General features: G+C 38.9%; 1 protein-coding gene across 2 annotated transcripts in view; it reads left to right on the top strand.

The window, feature by feature from the left end:
• The window catches only part of FRAS1 (Fraser extracellular matrix complex subunit 1), a 426,783-nt gene that overhangs the window by 280,250 nt on the left and 128,427 nt on the right, over nucleotides 1-18,106 (top strand). For both annotated transcript variants that reach the window (XM_047855347.1, XM_047855346.1), the window contains exons 29-30: nucleotides 2,215-2,541; nucleotides 12,167-12,320. In XM_047855347.1, coding sequence (XP_047711303.1) covers nucleotides 2,215-2,541; nucleotides 12,167-12,320 — 481 coding nt within the window. The remainder of the gene's footprint in view (nucleotides 1-2,214; nucleotides 2,542-12,166; nucleotides 12,321-18,106) is intronic.

The raw sequence follows: 18,106 nt of genomic DNA, 5'->3' as shown, positions 1-18,106 counted from the left end.
ATTCAAGGAAGGACATGAGATCATTGTTTTCAAACTGACATATATATATATATATATATAATTTCAGTGTGTGTGTGTGTATGTGTGTGTGTGTGTATGTGTGTGTATGTGTGTGTATTTTTAATTTTGGGTGCAAAAATGAAAAGACCGTGGATTGTGGATGATAATAGACATAACCCACAAGTGGCTCCTAAATGGTGTTCATAGGCCAGCTCAGCATTTCTTGATAGCATTCTTACTTCATAGGTGACAGTTGAGGAATGGTTAGAAATTGATCCAAAGTTAAATTGACCTCACTACTGGGCTAAGAGTATGAACTTTGTTTTAATTAAAACCAAAACATGTGATCTCTAAATATGGACCAGAGGGCCACATTAGGACTGTCTGACTTAGATGTTTCTCAGTACTTAAGCTCAGAAGTTTTGTTCTTTTTATTTGTGTTAATATAGTTGCTTCTAATTAGGTGAATTAGAGATGTAGGGTAGGTATTGGCAAGTGACTTTCCCATCTGAGATGGTGGGTTCCCACAGTTCCGATTTTTGTCTTCTCCAAATCAGGTGAGTAGATAGTGACAGCATTTTTAAATTTTATTTATTATATGAGAAACTTTTTTCATTTTAACTTTTTTAAGATGGAATTTTAGAAATGAGGTTTAGCTTATTTTTGTTCCTTTACATTCCTGTGATATTTCAATATGGTCTTGAGCCTCCCTGAGATTTTCTCATGTAAGTTAATTTGATCTTTTCAATTTATGGATGTTGACATCACCTTTTGACCTCGCCTTTTTCAGAACCCAAGGGGCCATTCATTCCCATGTATGTAAAATCACAACTTCTGCATTCTCACTGGGGATATCTGAGGAGTAGCTGTCATCTAGCTTCCTACTATGTGATTATTATAATGACATCTTAGTTAGACATTACTTTAATAGATATTAAAGTTTCCAGGAGGCCAGGAGGGGTAGTTTTAAAAGGAAGCCATTTGGATTAAAGAAGGCAATGTGCTGAGAATAGTCCTAGATGGTTCAACTTCAAACAATATAAAAAACTAAGATCATGTTTTCTTTGGCTTCTGGCCTCCATTTTTTGTTTTGTTTTGTTTTGTTATTTCTTTCTGTTGTGGTTCATTAACTTTTATCTTTATGAAAGGATATTTTATTTGCTCACTCAAGTTGGTGAGGGGAAACCTGATAATCCTAAGAAAAACATATTAAAATTTGCCATGTGAATTAACCAGGTGGTTGCTTTACTGAGACTGTGATCTTATCAGGCTTTATAAGCTGAGTTGGAATGGGCCCTTCAAGATATGGATGAGATAGCGTTAAAAAGTACTGTATGTGGATGGAACTAGAGCGTATTATGCTAAGTGAAATTAGTCAGAGAAAGACAAATATCATATGACTTCACTCATACGAAGACTTTAAGACATAGAACAGATGAACACAAGGGAAGGGAAGCAAAAATAATATAAAAACAGGGAGGGGGACAAAACATAAGAGACCCTTAAATAAGGAGAACAAACAGAGGGTTACTGGAGGGGTTGTGGGAGGAGGGATGGGCTAAATGGGTAAGGGGCATTAAGGAATCTACTCCTGAAATCATTGTTGCACTATATGCTGACTAATTTGGATGTAAATTAAAAAAAATAAATAAAAAAATGAAAACCAAAAAACAAAACAACTACTGGCCAGGGCCAGAAATTGCATGAACTCAGAATCAGAAGTACCGTACCCAAAGTCAGCATACTGCGGTGTGGCCCAGAGTAAAGTGCTCAACTCCCAACACAGGTGCAAAAATTCCATATCTCTTACTATTCTCTTTTGGAAGCAGACAATTGGTTGGGTTCCCTGACTCTGGGCTGATCTCAGCTATAATGCAGGGGATATAGTGTGAATCACGATAGCAGAGACTTCAAAGATTTGGAAGCAAGCAGCTCACCTTGATGGCCTCTGGTGAATATTATGGCCTTGAAATGGCTTTGAGAAGCCTCTAGAACCAGAAGTGTGAAGTGATCTCACTCGCTCTGATTACTACGACTGACCACACCTCTGACAAATACTTTGACTATGCAACAGTGTGGCACTTTGCTGGAGCATCAAGAGTTCCTTTAAAAGCATAGAATCATCAATTCGGTTGTGCAAAGCTGCGTCTAGTCCACAGGATTGTCCTCTCTTTTCCTGCTAAATGACTTCTCCTCCTTCCCTGAAACTCCTAGGCCCCCTACGTGCTGAGAAATGAGGCCCTCCATATTAACAGAGGAGAGAGAAGAACCATCACTACCCAGCTGCTTGACATCCGAGATGACGACAACCCACAGGATGTGGTGGTCGAAGTGCTTGATCCTCCACTTCATGGCCAATTGCTCCAAACACTTCAGTCCCCTGCAACCCCAGTCTATCAATTCCGGCTGGATGAACTCTCCAGGGGCCTTCTCCACTATGCTCATGATGGCTCTGACAGCATATCTGATGTTGCAGTCTTGCAGGCCAATGATGGACATTCCTTCCAAAATATACTCTTCCACGTGAAGACTGTGCCCAAGGTAGGTGCCATTCCTAGAGCAGCAATTTTCTTGCACCTAGATGCGAAGTTTTGTTGATATTATTTTGCAGTATTCATCTTTTGCAGTTAAGATATGGATAGTTATCTATTCAAACATTTATTAACCATCTATTATGGAAATACTCAGGATATTCTAAGATTAATAGAACACGTTACCCAATCTCGAAGAGCACTATCTTTTTGTTGGGAGCATCCTTCTCTACACAAGGGTGACTTTTGTACCTTTATGTTGACTTGCTGCCATAAAAAATGCCTTGTTGTCCACTGATCCTTTCGTCTCCTGCCTAATCATAAGAATCAAGTACACCCCTGTTTTTGTCTGCCCTTCTATAGCAGCTCATGCTATGTGAAGCTCATAGTCAGGTTATCATAATGAATCCAAAAGGACGAGTGCAGCCATTCTATTAAGCCAGCTGAAGTAGGATGAGGGAACTCTTTCTTTTAGTAATCATAGGAATCCTTGTCGGTCTGAGTCATTCCCATGACACCTCCATATGTTTTTGCCATATCCACAAACATCTTTTCTTTTAGTTTATTTATTTTGAGAGAGAGAGCATGAGTAGGGGAGGGCGAGATAGAGAGAGAAAGAGAGAGAGAATCCCAAGCAGGCCCCATGCTGTCAAGTGTAGAATCTGAGGCAGGGCTCAAACCCATGAACTGTGAGATTGTGACCTGAGCCAAAGTCCTGAGTTGGACACTTAACCAACTGAACCACCCAGGTGCCCCCACTAACACCTTTTCTGTTATTTACTTAATATTTTTCTTTGTATCCACTTTTTTTGTGCGTGGCTTCTTTGTAACAAACAATGAATATGAGATTATGGGCTTAATGTATAATTATACTTTTTTCTAAAATATGAAAATTAATACCTAAAAATTTTAAAAAATATTCATCCATGTAGTGCATAGAATGTTCCAGGATACTATTAATGGGATGGCTACCATGTTTTGGGAAATACTGAGCTAATCCATGCTAGATCCAAAAGACTTATTGCAAAACATTTTCAAAACCATTTATTACTTGATGATATTTCACTAGAAGCTATTTTCTGCATTATAGCAAAACTGGCTCTTTCTCATGGTGGTAGATGGAAAGACTTATCATTTTTATTGAACTTTTCATTCCAAATATCAGTTGCCACTGAAGTGTCATTAATGATTAGCTGGAGAAATTGATTTGCTGAAGACAGCTTAGAAATGACTTGTCACTTTCTCACCAACGATCACTCAAAATTTGCGATGGATCCTTGTGAACAGCTGAATGTAACCTAGTCTCTGGCTAGTTTCTTAGGCTGTTGTCTCATGATTTGCAGCTGCTGAAAACAGCGATGGTGGCATGAGATAGATGGGAGCAAGTGAAGGCTGATTATGAGATAGAGTTGGCAGGTAGCCACTTTGTAGCTAATCCTAATTATCACCCTCTTGCAATCGCCTTGGGAGATGAGGTTTAGTTCTGAAGAGATGAAGTCTAGACAGAATCAGAAAGTTTCTTTTCTTCTTCCTTGGTTTTCTTCCAAAGATTGTTATGGGATTTCAGCGCAACATTAGCAGCCGCCTTTCCTAGAGTGCTTTCAGTCTCCACGTTTGGAGCTCGGTTCAGTGTATGGCACTGTCATTTTGTATGCTATAGCCCAAGGTTGAAGGGTATTTCTAGGATTTTAGCTGCTTTGACTACAAAAACAAAACAAATAAAATTTTAATTTATAAATAAGGCATAAGCACAGATCTCGAGTATCCTTGTAGTGCTTATAACTTGGGATCCGTGTTGGTATTTACAGGGTCTGTCCCTCCTCCTTCCTCCTGCCATCACTCTATCTCCTACAGTGTTGTGCTTGCCTGTCCATCAGATGAAATAATGGCTTCTGAGCCAATGAACTGGGATAATGAAACCAGTGACCAGAACGTCAGCATCTATCAAGATGTACTAATAAGTTTGACACTATAATACTGATATTTTACAAATACATCCTATTTTTCCTCTCAGGAGTTCAAAGTACTTCTTCATACCTATTCTACTGATCTTTACAATATCTTAGTGAAGGAGGTTAGAATAGAGGCCATGTGACCTTATTCCTTCTAAAGGAAATTCTGTGGGTGGGAGGTATTTTTGTTTGTTTTACTTTTAACCTTTATTGGGCACTAATGCTTGATATAAATTATTTAATTTGATGTTCACAGTCACTCTGGGGTACTTGTACAATTATTATCTCTAATTTTCCAGAAAAGGAAACTGGAAAAAAAAAGTTTAAAAACATTTTTCAAAGTTTAAAAATGTTTATTTTTCATTAAAGTGTTTAGTGCCAGGGCGCCTGGGTGGTTCAGTTAGTTAAGTGGCCGACTTTGGCTCAGGTCATGATCTTCCATGAGTTCGAAACCTGCCTCGGGCTCTGTGATGACAACTCAGAGCCTGGAGCCTGCTTCAGATTCTGTGTCACCCTCTCTCTCTGACCCTCCCCTGCTCCCACTCTTTCTATCAACAATAAATAAACATTTAAAATATATATATATGTGTGTGTGTGTGTGTGTGTGTGTGTGTGTGTGTGTGTGTATATATATATTTAATGCCAGAGCCGCGATTTCAACTCAAGTGTGTGTGTTCTGGCTCATCACATTTAACCCACGTGACTTTTTTCATTCTAGTCCATATTTTTCAATGTTTTAGACATATATATTCTGATCCCCCTAATGGACAGAATGGAGACAGCAATTTTTTTCATTTTCACAATGTCCTATCCAAGCAGTTTGGGCACTAAGCCTTCTGGAATCTTCCCTCTGGACTCACTACATCTTGTTACAAGTGAAGCTATTTATAATCATAAGTCTACTGGAGCCCAAGAAGAAAAAAAATGCCTCAGCTATTAATGGCTTCCAATAGATATATAGTCAGACATTGATTTCATTCTGATAGCCATTTCTGAAGATGGGCATCCAAGTCCTTACCCTGTGGCAGCCTGCGTATTAAATATGGAGATAGGCCAATTACTGGCTGATGTCTAGCTGGTGGCTTAAATGGAGTGGCTAAGGGGTTTAGGTCTAATTCCTGGTGAATGGATGTACAAATTAATCCCAGTGTTGTTCAGTAGAAAACTTAACCTGGTAATACGGATGGAAAGAGAGGGAGGGATAGAAAAAGCGAACTTTGTGGGAGCAAGAACTATTTCCGTTTCCCTCTCTTGAGCCAGGCACCTTGTAAGAGTTTAGTACATTTTTAAAAATTTTTCTTAATGTTTATTTATTTCTGAGAGAGAGAGAGACAGAGTGTAAGCGGAGGAGGGACAGAGAGAGAGGGAGACACAGAATCCGAAGCAGGCTCCAGGCTCTGAGCTGTCAGCACAAAGCCTAATGCGGGGCTTGAACTTGCAGACTGCGAGGTCATGACCTGAGCTGAAGTTGGACGCCCAACCGACTGAGCCACCCAGGTGCCCCGAGTTTAGTACATTTTTGTTGGATGGATAGATAGTTGGGGGGATGCAACAGCTTGAGTGAGACTGGTTCTCATGTTCCTACCTTTGAATCCATCTCTTGTGTCAGATGTGAAGCCTTCAGGGCACCTCTGCTGATGTCAGGTGGCCTATCTGGGACTAAGGGTAGGAGCTATCAGTTCCACTCTTGGTTCTCCAGTTCTACATCACTTCTTCCAAACTTTTATCCTTGGCCTGGCAGTGAGGAAATTTGACTGCTACCCTCCAGGCTTGTGGTGAGTCACTGAGGAGAAAATAGACTCAGGACTGATGTTGAAACATGCTCTCTTGGGGGTAGGAGGCAAAATAAATCAAAGAGATTAGAAGGTAATAAAGAATGCTCTGCTGAACAGGCTCTCATTAATTGGGCGGATTACCAAACCTGAGCCTGCTAGAGATATGATTTTAAAGCAATTTGGTGTCTAATAAGGGCTAAAATGTGAGCAGGGAAAAGTCATGCTTTTTGGTGGTTTTCTCTCCACTGTTGGGCTTTAAAGAAATTACCCTCTTTTTCGTTAATGAAGACATCTCTGGAAAATCATGCCTCTTTTTCCACTTTGGCAATAAGTCTGATGATCTTTGTGACCTCGTTTGTTGCTTGAGCAATTTATTTTCTGCAACTGGGTAGTGCTTTGATGTTAAAAGCCCCAAGTATCATGCTAGGAACTAGATGGAAAATTTTGTTGCTAAGAGTCCTCTTGGGCTGTTTGAACTTGGTAAGGCCCGTGTGCAGCGAAAAGCCCTGTTGTGCTTTCCCTCCGTTTTCTTAAAACTTGTCCCCCCAGTTGTTGTTTTGCAGAGATACCATTTGATAATAAGGGTGCTTGTGACAATTATAAATATGGCAGGAAAATGTTAATTTTTTTAATAAGAGTCTGTCTAATGCATCAACAACTAAATCTCTACCATGTGTCAGGGTTTCACCTTTTATGGACTTGTTTAACTTGTTGATTTTGGCATCTTGGAAGATGCATCGCTCAGAGTATATGCTCAAAAAATGGTTGTTGATTACAAAATTTTGTTTATAAAGTAGTTGAAATCTACATGGAGAAGAGGTTCTATATTCTTGACCTGAATAGGAACAGAGCTTCTGAGGAGCATGCATACACTGGCAAACACAAAAACAGTCCAATTATCTTTCCATCCCTTACCTGGTAAATAGCATTTAAGATTCACCTTCTATGCACCATCCTATGTGATCCTTCCCTAAAATCCGCAATGTCCTATAAGACTGCATTCTAAAAGCTGTGACATAAATGAGTCTTTGCAAATTAAGGCATATTTTTACAGAATAAATTGATGTTAGGATTGCTGTTATATCCAATTGTTGTCATTTTCTATTTGATTAAGTTTAAAAATCTTTTAGTTTGAATAGTTTGGCCTGGGGTTGGGGTGCACTATCATTTGAGATCATCATTTATGTCCCAACATTTATTTTAGGGAGGTAAGTTTTCATTTTATTTGTGAGATTTTCCTCCTAATGATAGAAGCTTAGGCCCTTACTTCTGGTTTACAACAATAATATTTTTATTTGTAATACAATATATAATGGCTAAACTTTATTGCCAGCATTTCTGTATGCCCATTGTTCTATGAAATGAATCAGAAGAACTATTTAATTTAAAGTACTCTTTTGATCATGCCCCCGTAATCCCTGTTTGGGATTTCATTGCTTTCTAATATGGTACCCTGAAGGGCATATAAAACTTCACTAGGCAGGAGATTATTCAACTCATGTTATGGCTAATTTCTTCAGTTCACAGGGATATATGCATCATTGTTCAGAAAAAAAAAAAACAACTACAAGTAGATAAAGAAATTGCAAAATGTCAGAATCATTGGGGAAATGAGGTTAAAATTTTGCTTTTCTGGACACTTTAACTGTAGAAAAGATGGTGCATAGCCTTCTGTTCATCTCTTCTTGAATCGTCCCTGGACTCTCTCCCAGAAGAAAGAAAATGATAAAACCACCTTCATCAAAATATGAGTGGGAAGAATTACACTTCTTTCCCTTAGACAGTTGTCTGTTTCTTCTTAAGTATTGTAAACAAATAATTCAGAAACAGAGGCATTTATATTATCTGGTGATAAATATAAATATTGTAAAAGGCCTGTCTGTGGGGTTTCAGGAGAACCACTCTAGCCCCATCACTGTATCTATCCTGGGCTGTGCTTCTCCTGATTTAGCATGACTCCACATCCCCTGGGGATTGTGTTTAAATACAAGTGGAAATTCATCAAACTAAAAAGCTACACAGCAAAGCAAACAATCAAAAGAATGAAAAGGCAGCCTGCTGAAGGGGAGAAAGTGTTTGAAACCATATATCTGATAGGGATTAATATCTAAAATATTTAAGGAACTCTAACAACTCAATAGCATCATAATCCTCCTCCTCCTCCTCCAATTAAAAAGTGGGCTAAGGGGGCACTTGGGTGGCTCAGTACATTGAGCATCTGACTTCGGCTCATGTCATGATCTCAGTTTGTGAGTTCAGGCCCCATATAGAGTTTTCTGTTGTCAGTACACAGCCCGCATCAGATCCTCTGACCCTTTCTCTCTCTGCCCCTCCCCCACTCATGCACACTATCTCTCTCTCTCTCTCTCTCTCTCTCTCTCTCTCTCTCTCAAAAATAAATAAACATTTTTTTTTAAAGTGGGCTAAGGATCTGCATAGACCTTTCTCAAAGGAAGACATACAATGCCCAAAGGTACATGAAAAGGTGCTCAACATCACTCATCAGGGAAATGCAAATCAAAACCACAATGATGGGTGCCTGGGTGGCTCAGTCAGTTAAGCATCCAACTCCTGATTTCGGCTCAGGTCATGATCTCACAGTTCATGAGACTGATCCCTGTGTGGGGCTCTGCACTGACAGCATGGAACCTGCTTGGGCTTCTCTCTTTCTCTCTCTCTCTGCCCCTCCCTTGCTTGCATGCATTTTCTCCCTCTCTCTTAATAAATAAACATTGAAAAAAATAACAATGAGATATCACCTCACACCTGTTAGAATGGCTAAAATAAAAAAGACAAAAGATAACAAGAGTTGGTGAGAGTATGGGGAAAAGGGAACCCATATAATCTCTTGGTGGGAATGTAAGTTGGTATAGCCATTTTGGAAAGCAGTATGGAAGTTCCTCAGAAATTAAAAACAGAACTATCATATGGATCCAGCAATCTCACTTCTGGGTATATATCCAAAGGAAAGGAAATCTTTATCTCAAAGAGATATATGTACTCACATATTTATTGCAACATTATTCACAAAAGCCAAGATGTGGAAACAACCTAAGTGTCTGTTGATAAATGGATAAAGAAAATGTGGTCTATATACACAATGGAATATTATAAACCCTTATGGAAGAAGGAAGTCCTGCCATTTGTGACAGCATGGTTGAGCTTGAAGAACACTATGTTAAGTAAAATAAGCCAGACACAAAGATAAATTCTGCATGATCTCACTTATATTTGGAATCTAAAAGAAGTCCAACTCATAAAAGCAAAGTAGAATGGTGATCGCCAGGGGTAGAAGAAATGAGAAGGTATTAGTCAAGGGGTATAGAGGTTCAGTTACAAGGGATGCATAAGTTCTGGAGATCTAATGTATAGCATGGTGGCTATACTTAATATTGTATCGTATACTTAAAATGTGCTTGAAATTTGTTTTTACCACACACACACACACACACACACACTCGGGTTTAGTTATGTGAGCTGATAGATTTCTTAATTAGTTTGATTGTTATAATCATTTCACAATGTATATGTATATCAAAACATCATGTTGTGTACCTTAACTATATCAACTTTTATTTATCAAGTAATACACTTCAATGAAGCTGAAGAAAAAAAGTAAAATGAAGTTCTAATTCAGAATGAGGTGAGGCTTGAGATTCTAAACTTCTAGTAAGTTTCCAGATGTTGCTGGTGTCTGAATACTGACTTACAAGGAATACTGTCTCCTAATAATTTATACTCACACGGGAATTACAGGGAATTGTATCGGTGAAGTTTAGCCAAGATAGAAATGTAGTAGGAGAGACACCTGGGGACAAGTCACAGTACTTACTTGCTTGGAATATGAAAAACCCCATTGCCTCATCAGTCCAAGAATGTGGTTGCTGGTGTATGACTGATCTCTGTAACCATGATCAAACTTGACGAGGCTGCTGCTATTAGAAAGATTGCTAGCAATTAAGACACCTGAGTCTAAGTATATTATATTATATGAAACACTGCTGGAGTTAATAGGGACTTTTCTCCTAGAATTCCAGGGGAAGGGAATTCTTGGCACATTTTGGTGTTTTTGTAAATAATATGCTATATCAATTGTGAAGGGAGAAAGTTTTTGGGAGTTTGCTCCTGAGCACCAATCACAATAGAAAGTACCTTTGCTGCTGTTTTCCTGGGCACTGTTTGACTCAGTTCTCTGGTGAGTGTGGTGAAAATAGCTATGACCGCCTCCTGTGGGGGGCAAATACTGTTGTGTCAGGTGACTGCAAAAAAAATAGATGTTGTCTTCTGCTCTTAGTATTCCCCTTCTGGGAGTGGTGTTTGCTCTGTTTATTGGCATATTTGAAAGCTATAGCAATAATTTATAAAAATATCCCCTTTAAGTGCTTGATTTTAGAATATCAGATTTACTGATTTTTAAAGTATGAAAACAAACTGCAAACTGAACACAGGCAGCCTCACTAATCTCATTCTGTGCTAAAATGTCAATTATGAGGCTTTGGAAGAGGTGCACACCTTGCAAATCAGGAATGGCAGCACTTTTTAATGACATTAGCTTTAGCAATTAAAATGGTTGCCTTCTCAGGAGTGCTAAATAGGTGATTTCTTCCAGTCAGCGATTCCCAACTGTTGTTTCTAAGGCTTCACTTTCAATCAGTCATCAAGGCCTGTCAATTCGGCCTCTAGTGTTTCTGGAAACTGTTTCTAACTCCCCATTCCCACTGCAATGACTTTTTCACCTTCTCTCACCTGAGCCATTACAAGAATTTGTTAAATGGTTTCTACAGCCCCAGACGCATCCCAGTTCTAGCCCTTTCCATCTCTTGCTGATGAAAGCTTTCTAAACCCCAGACGTGCTCATCCCCTTTCCTTCCCTGAAGACACATGTTGACTTTACAGGGCCTACCAGATAAATGGAGACTTTTAGCACAGCATCTACCTTCTACCTACACAACCTTAAGAGAGTGTCCCTTTTTATTCACCTGCTCCCCTGGTTCCATAAACTCTTCTTTCCCAGACACCTGGGTATTTTATGAAGCATGCAGTGCATTGTCTCATGTCTTTGCCTCAGCTGGGCCCTCTGCATAGAATTCATTTTACCTCTTCTCTCTTAGAAGACCTGTCTTTTGGTCATTTGAGAATTAAATGATATATCCATAGGAAAGCCTTCCTGAGCATTCTTTTCTCAAACAGGAAACCTCCTTTTTCCCTTATTCTCCCACAGCACCCTGTGGATCATTTGTGATGCATCCTGATTATTTATCTGTGGGGAGATCACTAGATTGTAAGTTCTGAAACTGAAGTCTTGTTTCAGCCATTCTTACCTATCTCAGGCCTCTGGCAAAAGAGCCAGCATATAATAGGTGCTTAATGAGTACTCCTTGAATGTGGGTGGATGGGGAGGATAGAAGGACAGTTACTTGGACAAAAGAGCCCCTGGGGGGCTCAGTCAGTTAAGCGTTCTGCTCTTGGTTTTGGTTCAGGTCATGATCTACAGTTCATGAGTTTAGGCCTCACATCGGGCTCCATGCTGGTGGTGCGGCATCTGCTTGGGATTCTCTGTCTCCTTCTTTCTTTGCCCCTCCCCCACTCATGCTGTCTCTGTCTCTCCCAAATAAATAAACTTAAAAATAAAAAAGAAAGAAAGGAATGGAGAGACTTAGTCTTCCTGAATGAAATAAGTTCTTTGCTTATAAGTTAAAAGAAAAAACAAGATATGTACACACGTACATACACATGCATGTATCTACACGTAATACACATACATAGTTCGTAATGTGACTTCAAAGCTATGAATCTCTCTTATTAAATGATCACTAGCAGCAATGGTACATTTCGACTTATGTTTTTAAGGGCTGATGTTTTCTTTTATTTTGCTTGGACCTAATTCTGTACTCTTTCCTTATTCTAGAATGATGGAGGTCTTCGGCTCGTGGCTAATTCAATGGTGTGGGTTCCAGAAGGTGGGATGCTGCAGATTACCAATAGAATCTTACAGGCGGAAGCTCCAGGTGCCAGTGCCTCAGAAATCATCTACAAAATTACACAGGACCACCCCCAATTTGGTAATTTTTTTTCATTTGCTATGATTTCATCATTGTATCCAGTATTCTTGGACTTACTTTTGTACAATGCCACACAGCAAGGTTGTGAGTCCAATGAAATTGACTTTCTAATACCTCACACATCTCATTTAAACAGAATAGTCAATGGGGCACCTGGGTAGGTCAGTCGGTTGAGCATCCAACTTCAGCTCAGGTCTGTGAGCTGAATCTCATGGTCTGTGAGCTCAAGCCCTGCGTCAGGCTCTGTGCTGACAGCTCAAAGCCTGGAGCCTGCTTCGGATTCTGTATCTTCCTTGCTCTCTGCCCCTCCCCCACTCATGCTCTGTCTCTGTCCCTCTCTCTCTTAAAAAGAAGTAAACATCGGGGCGCCTGGGTGGCGCAGTCGGTTAAGCGTCCGACTTCAGCCAGGTCACGATCTCGCGGTCCGTGAGTTCGAGCCCCGCGTCGGGCTCTGGGCTGATGGCTCAGAGCCTGGAGCCTGTTTCCGGTTCTGTGTCTCCCTCTCTCTCTGCCTCTCCCCCGTTCATGCTCTGTCTCTCTCTGTCCCAAAAAAATAAATAAACGTTGAAAAAAAAAATTAAAAAAAAAAAAAAAAAAAAGAAGTAAACATTAAAAAAAATTTAAACAGAACAGTCAAAATAACTCATACACATATTATCAGGTAGTACACTAAGTAATATAAAAATATTAGTGTATATGAAATCCAAAATTTAAGTCTTAAAACAACTTAATTTTACAGAGAAAGTAACTTGCTAAAATATAGTTTATATAAGCATGTATAGCTAATTATGTCAGTTTAATTTTGAAGCTCAGGCTCTTAAACTCCACCTTGTGTCCCTTCTAGAATATCACCAGATTTCTTGTTGAGACTTAAAAAAAAAAAAAAAGAGCTTTACATAAAAACATTTCTAAAGATCTCCATTGTTACTTCCACTTCCAGAAAGATAGTGCAATATGATAACCTGAAAATTTTCTTGTCCTCCTCCTCCTCATCATCATCTAGAAATGCTGGAAACAAGATAACAATTATAGGGCAGTGGTACCTGGATGCCTCAGGTCAGTTGAGTGCTCCAACTCTTGATTTCAGTTCAGATCATGATCTCGCACGTTCGTGAGATTGAGCCCAGCGTTGGACTCTATGCTGTCCGGGATTCTCTCTCTCTCTCTCTCTCTCTCTCTGCCCCTCCCCACTCATGTTCCCCACATACATACTCTTTCTCTCTCAAAATAAATAAGCATTAAAAAAAAAAGAATTATAGGGCACTGCCTTATCTTCCAAGAATAGAAAGAAGTCTCCAAGTCACAAACAGAGAAGGAGCTTAAACCAGTCTAGGCATGAGCTCATGGAATAGCTTCCCTCAGAGTGGTTGTTTGTGTTCCTGGAACCCAGGGGCTTGAGATATAATGCTCGTGCAAAGACAGAAAGTTAAGATCCTGCATAAAACTTGGACTCTGCAAAGACTTTGACTTAGAGAGACAGAAGAGAAAACAAGAAGCACACCAGCACAGAGAGATGTTAAAGAAACCTATCTGTGTTTCCCAGGGCTCAGAGTGAAGTAAAAAAGTCTGCAGAGAAAGAACTCCAGGCCTGTTTCTCCTGATGATCCTGAGTTAAGTTACACTGCACATTGTCTGAGAAACCCAAAACTGAGATGTTATATGAATATTAATCTCAGGCCAATGATACTTCTTGGGTTCCTTACAGAAACTGGTGGAAACTGCTATGGAATGTCCACCCTCAACTCCAGGTCACAAGATTCTCACAGCCTAAACCACTGAAGATTAGCTCAGAATTCAAAATTACAGAACAGATGAGGAAATAATCCATAGTATCATAAGAAAAATGAACAAAATGATCAAAACTCCAAGGATTTCATAAAGGAGCAATCATAAAAATTGTGAAACAAGGGGTACCTGGATGGCTAAATTCGTTAAGCATGCGGCTTTTGGTTTCAGCTCAAGTCATAATCCCATGCTTCGTGGGTTTGAGCCCCTCATCTGGCTCTGTGCTGACAGTGTCGAGCTTGCTTGGGATTCTTTCTCTTCCTTTCTCTCTGCCCCACCCCTTCCACTCTCTCTCTTCCTTTCCCTCAAAAAAAAAAATAAATAAATACACTTAAAAAAACAAACTATGAAACAAGCATATTTAAAATGATTTAAAGGTACTAAAGAGGAATCAAAACTTTAATAACCACATACCATAAAAATAAAAGAAAAGGCAGGTAGATATTTTTTAAATGTTTGTTTGTTTGTTTGTTTATTTTTGAGAGAGAAAAAGTGAGTGCTAGAGGGGAAGAGGGGGACAGAGGATCTGAAGCTGATAGCAGTGAGCCCAGTGCAGGGCTTGAACCCAAGAGCCATGAGGTCATGACCTGAGCAGAAGTCGGATGCTTAACTGACTGAGCCACCTAGGCACCTCATAGGCAGGTAGATTTTTTAAAAGAACTAAATAGATAACCTGAAAATGAAGATGAAAATGATATTCATTAAAAGTAAACACGTTCTTGGCATGTTAAATAGCAGAGGAATAATAATCTCTTTTTCCTCAGGTCCCTGGATTTTAAAAATTATATATTTTCTGTAGTGGGGAGAAAAATTAACTTTTGTGCAATTCAAAAGTAATTCCAGTGTCAACAAAGACATTGAAAAACACGATTCAACCAAGAATTGATACGATTATGAAATAGTTGTTCTAGCTGGAGTGCCTTTTATTATATATAGTTGTATAACCTTGAGGAAGGCAAATGAATGCCTTTGAGCCTTAGGTTTCTTTAAAAGGTTAGGCTAGATAATTTTTTATCTTTTTATTTTAAAATAATTTTAGACTTACTGAAAATCTGCAAAAATAGTACAAAGAGCCCTTGAATACCCTTAATCTAGCTTTCTTCAATGTTAACATCTTATGGAACAATAGAACAATTAACAAAACCAGAAAGCCAACATGGATACAATGCTATTAATTAATCCACAGACCTTATTCAACTTTGTGTTCTTTTACCCACTGATTTTAAGCTTGATAATGTTTAAGTCCTTTTCAGCTCTAAAAATCTTTGACTCGTTTGATGTATTAAATTCTTTACCTTTATCTTGATCATTAAAAGCCAAAAAATTTAATTTCCTAGAGACAGTCCAATATTCCAATAGTCTCTTTAAGTATTAAACAGAACAATGCTGAATTAAATTTCAGCTTGATAAATGCCATGTAGGCTTGGCTGTGACCCTTTCCTACTATAACTCTCTTAATTAACTTCTTCCTATGAACATAATCCTCTTTCTGCGTGTCCAGAGCCCCCTATTAGTAATAATCAAATCACATTAACGTTAGCAACCACTCAAGAGTGAAAAAGGTGGTGGGAACTGGAAACCCACTCAACACCAATCTGCTTATATCCGTCTGTCGCAGTGGTATGAATTTGTGGAGCCCCTACCCTCTTGCCACCCCAGCTCTTATATACTCCCTCATCACTTTAGAATGTTCCAGATGAGCTTTAGACTTTTTGTGGAGACCTGATCATGCAACTGAGCCAAATGTAAATTGCTTGTGTAGTAAATGCATACAGAACTCAAGTTCCACCACTTGCAGCAGACTCATCACTGTTCTCAGATGTTAGTTTAGACAAGTTGATTAATACTTGTACCTTTAGCTACTTCACAAGCTTGAAAGTGAATTTAATGAGATGGCTTTTCTAATGTTTATTCATTTATTTTGAGAGAGAGAGAGAGAGTGCGTGCAAGCATGAATGTGAATGGGGGCGGGGCAGAGAGTGGAGACAGAGAATCCCAAGCAGGCTCCACACTGTCAGTGCAGAGCCCAACTTCGAACTCAAAATCACAAACCACATGAGATCATGACCTGAGTTGAAATCAAGAGTTGGATGCTTAACTGACTGAGCCACCCAGGCACCCCATAATGAGATGGTTTTAATGAAGTAACTTGAGTATCATTTGAGGGAAAATCCAACTTAATCCAACACATTGCCAACTCTAAGTTATTTATCATCGGGTAAGAAAGCTTTAATACAAATTGTCTCAATCCCAAAATAATTCATGGGATTTTCAATAATTCAATGAGATTCTAATTCTTAATACCTATCAAAATTTCCCTTCAAAATTCTTGATTAAACTATAGGCTTCAGTATTAAGGAAATCCCAAGTACAGAATATCTTGTTTTTTAAACCTACACTGTTTTATAAACCTGGATTTTCATATATTTAAGGTCATCTCCTTGTTTTTGTCATAATAAATGTGGAGATGACATGCTACACAACAGCTCTCACCTCATTGGGGTGAACCTCACAAAATACTGATATTTGTTCCTCGCTACTCTTGGGCTTGTCACAAAGACACCTTGTATTCAACAGACCCAGTGTTAAACTTCCCTCCAACCTGCTCATCCATCGGTGGCATTGCTGCCCTTCCTGTCACATCTCTCCCCATCTCTCATCTTCACAACACAATGTCAAGTTCTGTTGCTTCCACTTACTTAGTGACTCTTGTATCTGTTTATTTCTTTCCAATCTTACTTCTGTTGCCTTAGTTCAGGACCATATCAGTCATCTGGATTTTTCAGTCCTCTCATAATTGATCAAGCTGTCTGTGTAAATGTTAATTACTATTTTACCATTTTTATAAAATAAAATCTGGCCTCTTTAATAGGACTTTCACAGGCTCCCTGTATTCTGATCGTATATGTTCTGTGTTCTAAATCAGTTTGTGCCATTCACCTACAGAAACCTCACAGTGGCTCCCAGTTGCTTAAGGAGGCTGGTCTCAGGGGCAGGAATGGCATCTTGCTCATCTTTGAATCCCCATCCCTGAAGGGTCTAGTGTGATAGCTAGCACCTAACAGGTACTCGATGACTATTAACTGAATTGAAATTAATAGAATTAGCCAATATCCTATGATTCCCGTTAATCTGCATAACATGGCAGTTTTTTTTTAAATCTGAAAAATAGGCTTATTTCATTAGGACTTGTTAGAAAAATTCTGCTTAGTTTTTCTATTATAAAGAAAAATTGCTAGGATATTAGCATTTGAATATTTTATGTTTCTCTACTCTCTACATTTTCATTGTAGAAATTTACTTTCAGAATATTTTGCAACTGTCTTACATTCATAAACAGTATACATTCTGGAAAAGCATGTTTATTGATATCATCTTATGAACAGAGGTTGAACCGGGGAGAGATGGCTAATGGAATTTGTGACTTAGGTACAAATGAGAAACAGTACCAAAAAGAAACTAGAATGAGTTGATTCTACACATGATTTTATAAAGAAGACTATTGATGTTTTTCTCTTACTTTAGAATTTCCATCACCATCCAGGATATTATGCTCACTTTAAACTTCAATTTAGTGCATATAAATATTAGAAGGAATATTTCCTTCACATAAGAAAATTCCTCTCATGTAACCAAAGTGTGATTTCAGTTGTTCCATATGTCTAGCATACTTAGTGTACTAAGATCTGGGTATCTTGCTAGAGAACCTTCCCGTCTCCTTCTGCCTCCCTCTCCCCGCTCCTCTTCTACTTCTCTTACCAACTGAGTGGTAGAGAGTCTTCTTTCAGATTTTTATTAGATGCATTTTCATGAAAACATGGCTTCTGTTTTCAGCATTTCATCTATTCTTCTGTTTGGTCTTCACTGGAGGGCATATTATCCTTGTGAAACTTTAATTGTTTCTATAGCACCTCTGTATGCAATCTCCCTTTAAGGAGATAGTAGCTCCAGGTGAAAAACAAGCAATAGAAACAGATTGGTGGTGGTGTGTCTAGATTTAG

This window comes from Prionailurus viverrinus, chromosome B1 (assembly GCF_022837055.1).
Source record: "Prionailurus viverrinus isolate Anna chromosome B1, UM_Priviv_1.0, whole genome shotgun sequence".
NCBI lineage: Eukaryota > Metazoa > Chordata > Mammalia > Carnivora > Felidae > Prionailurus > Prionailurus viverrinus.
This window is presented reverse-complemented; position numbering and strand designations above follow the sequence as displayed.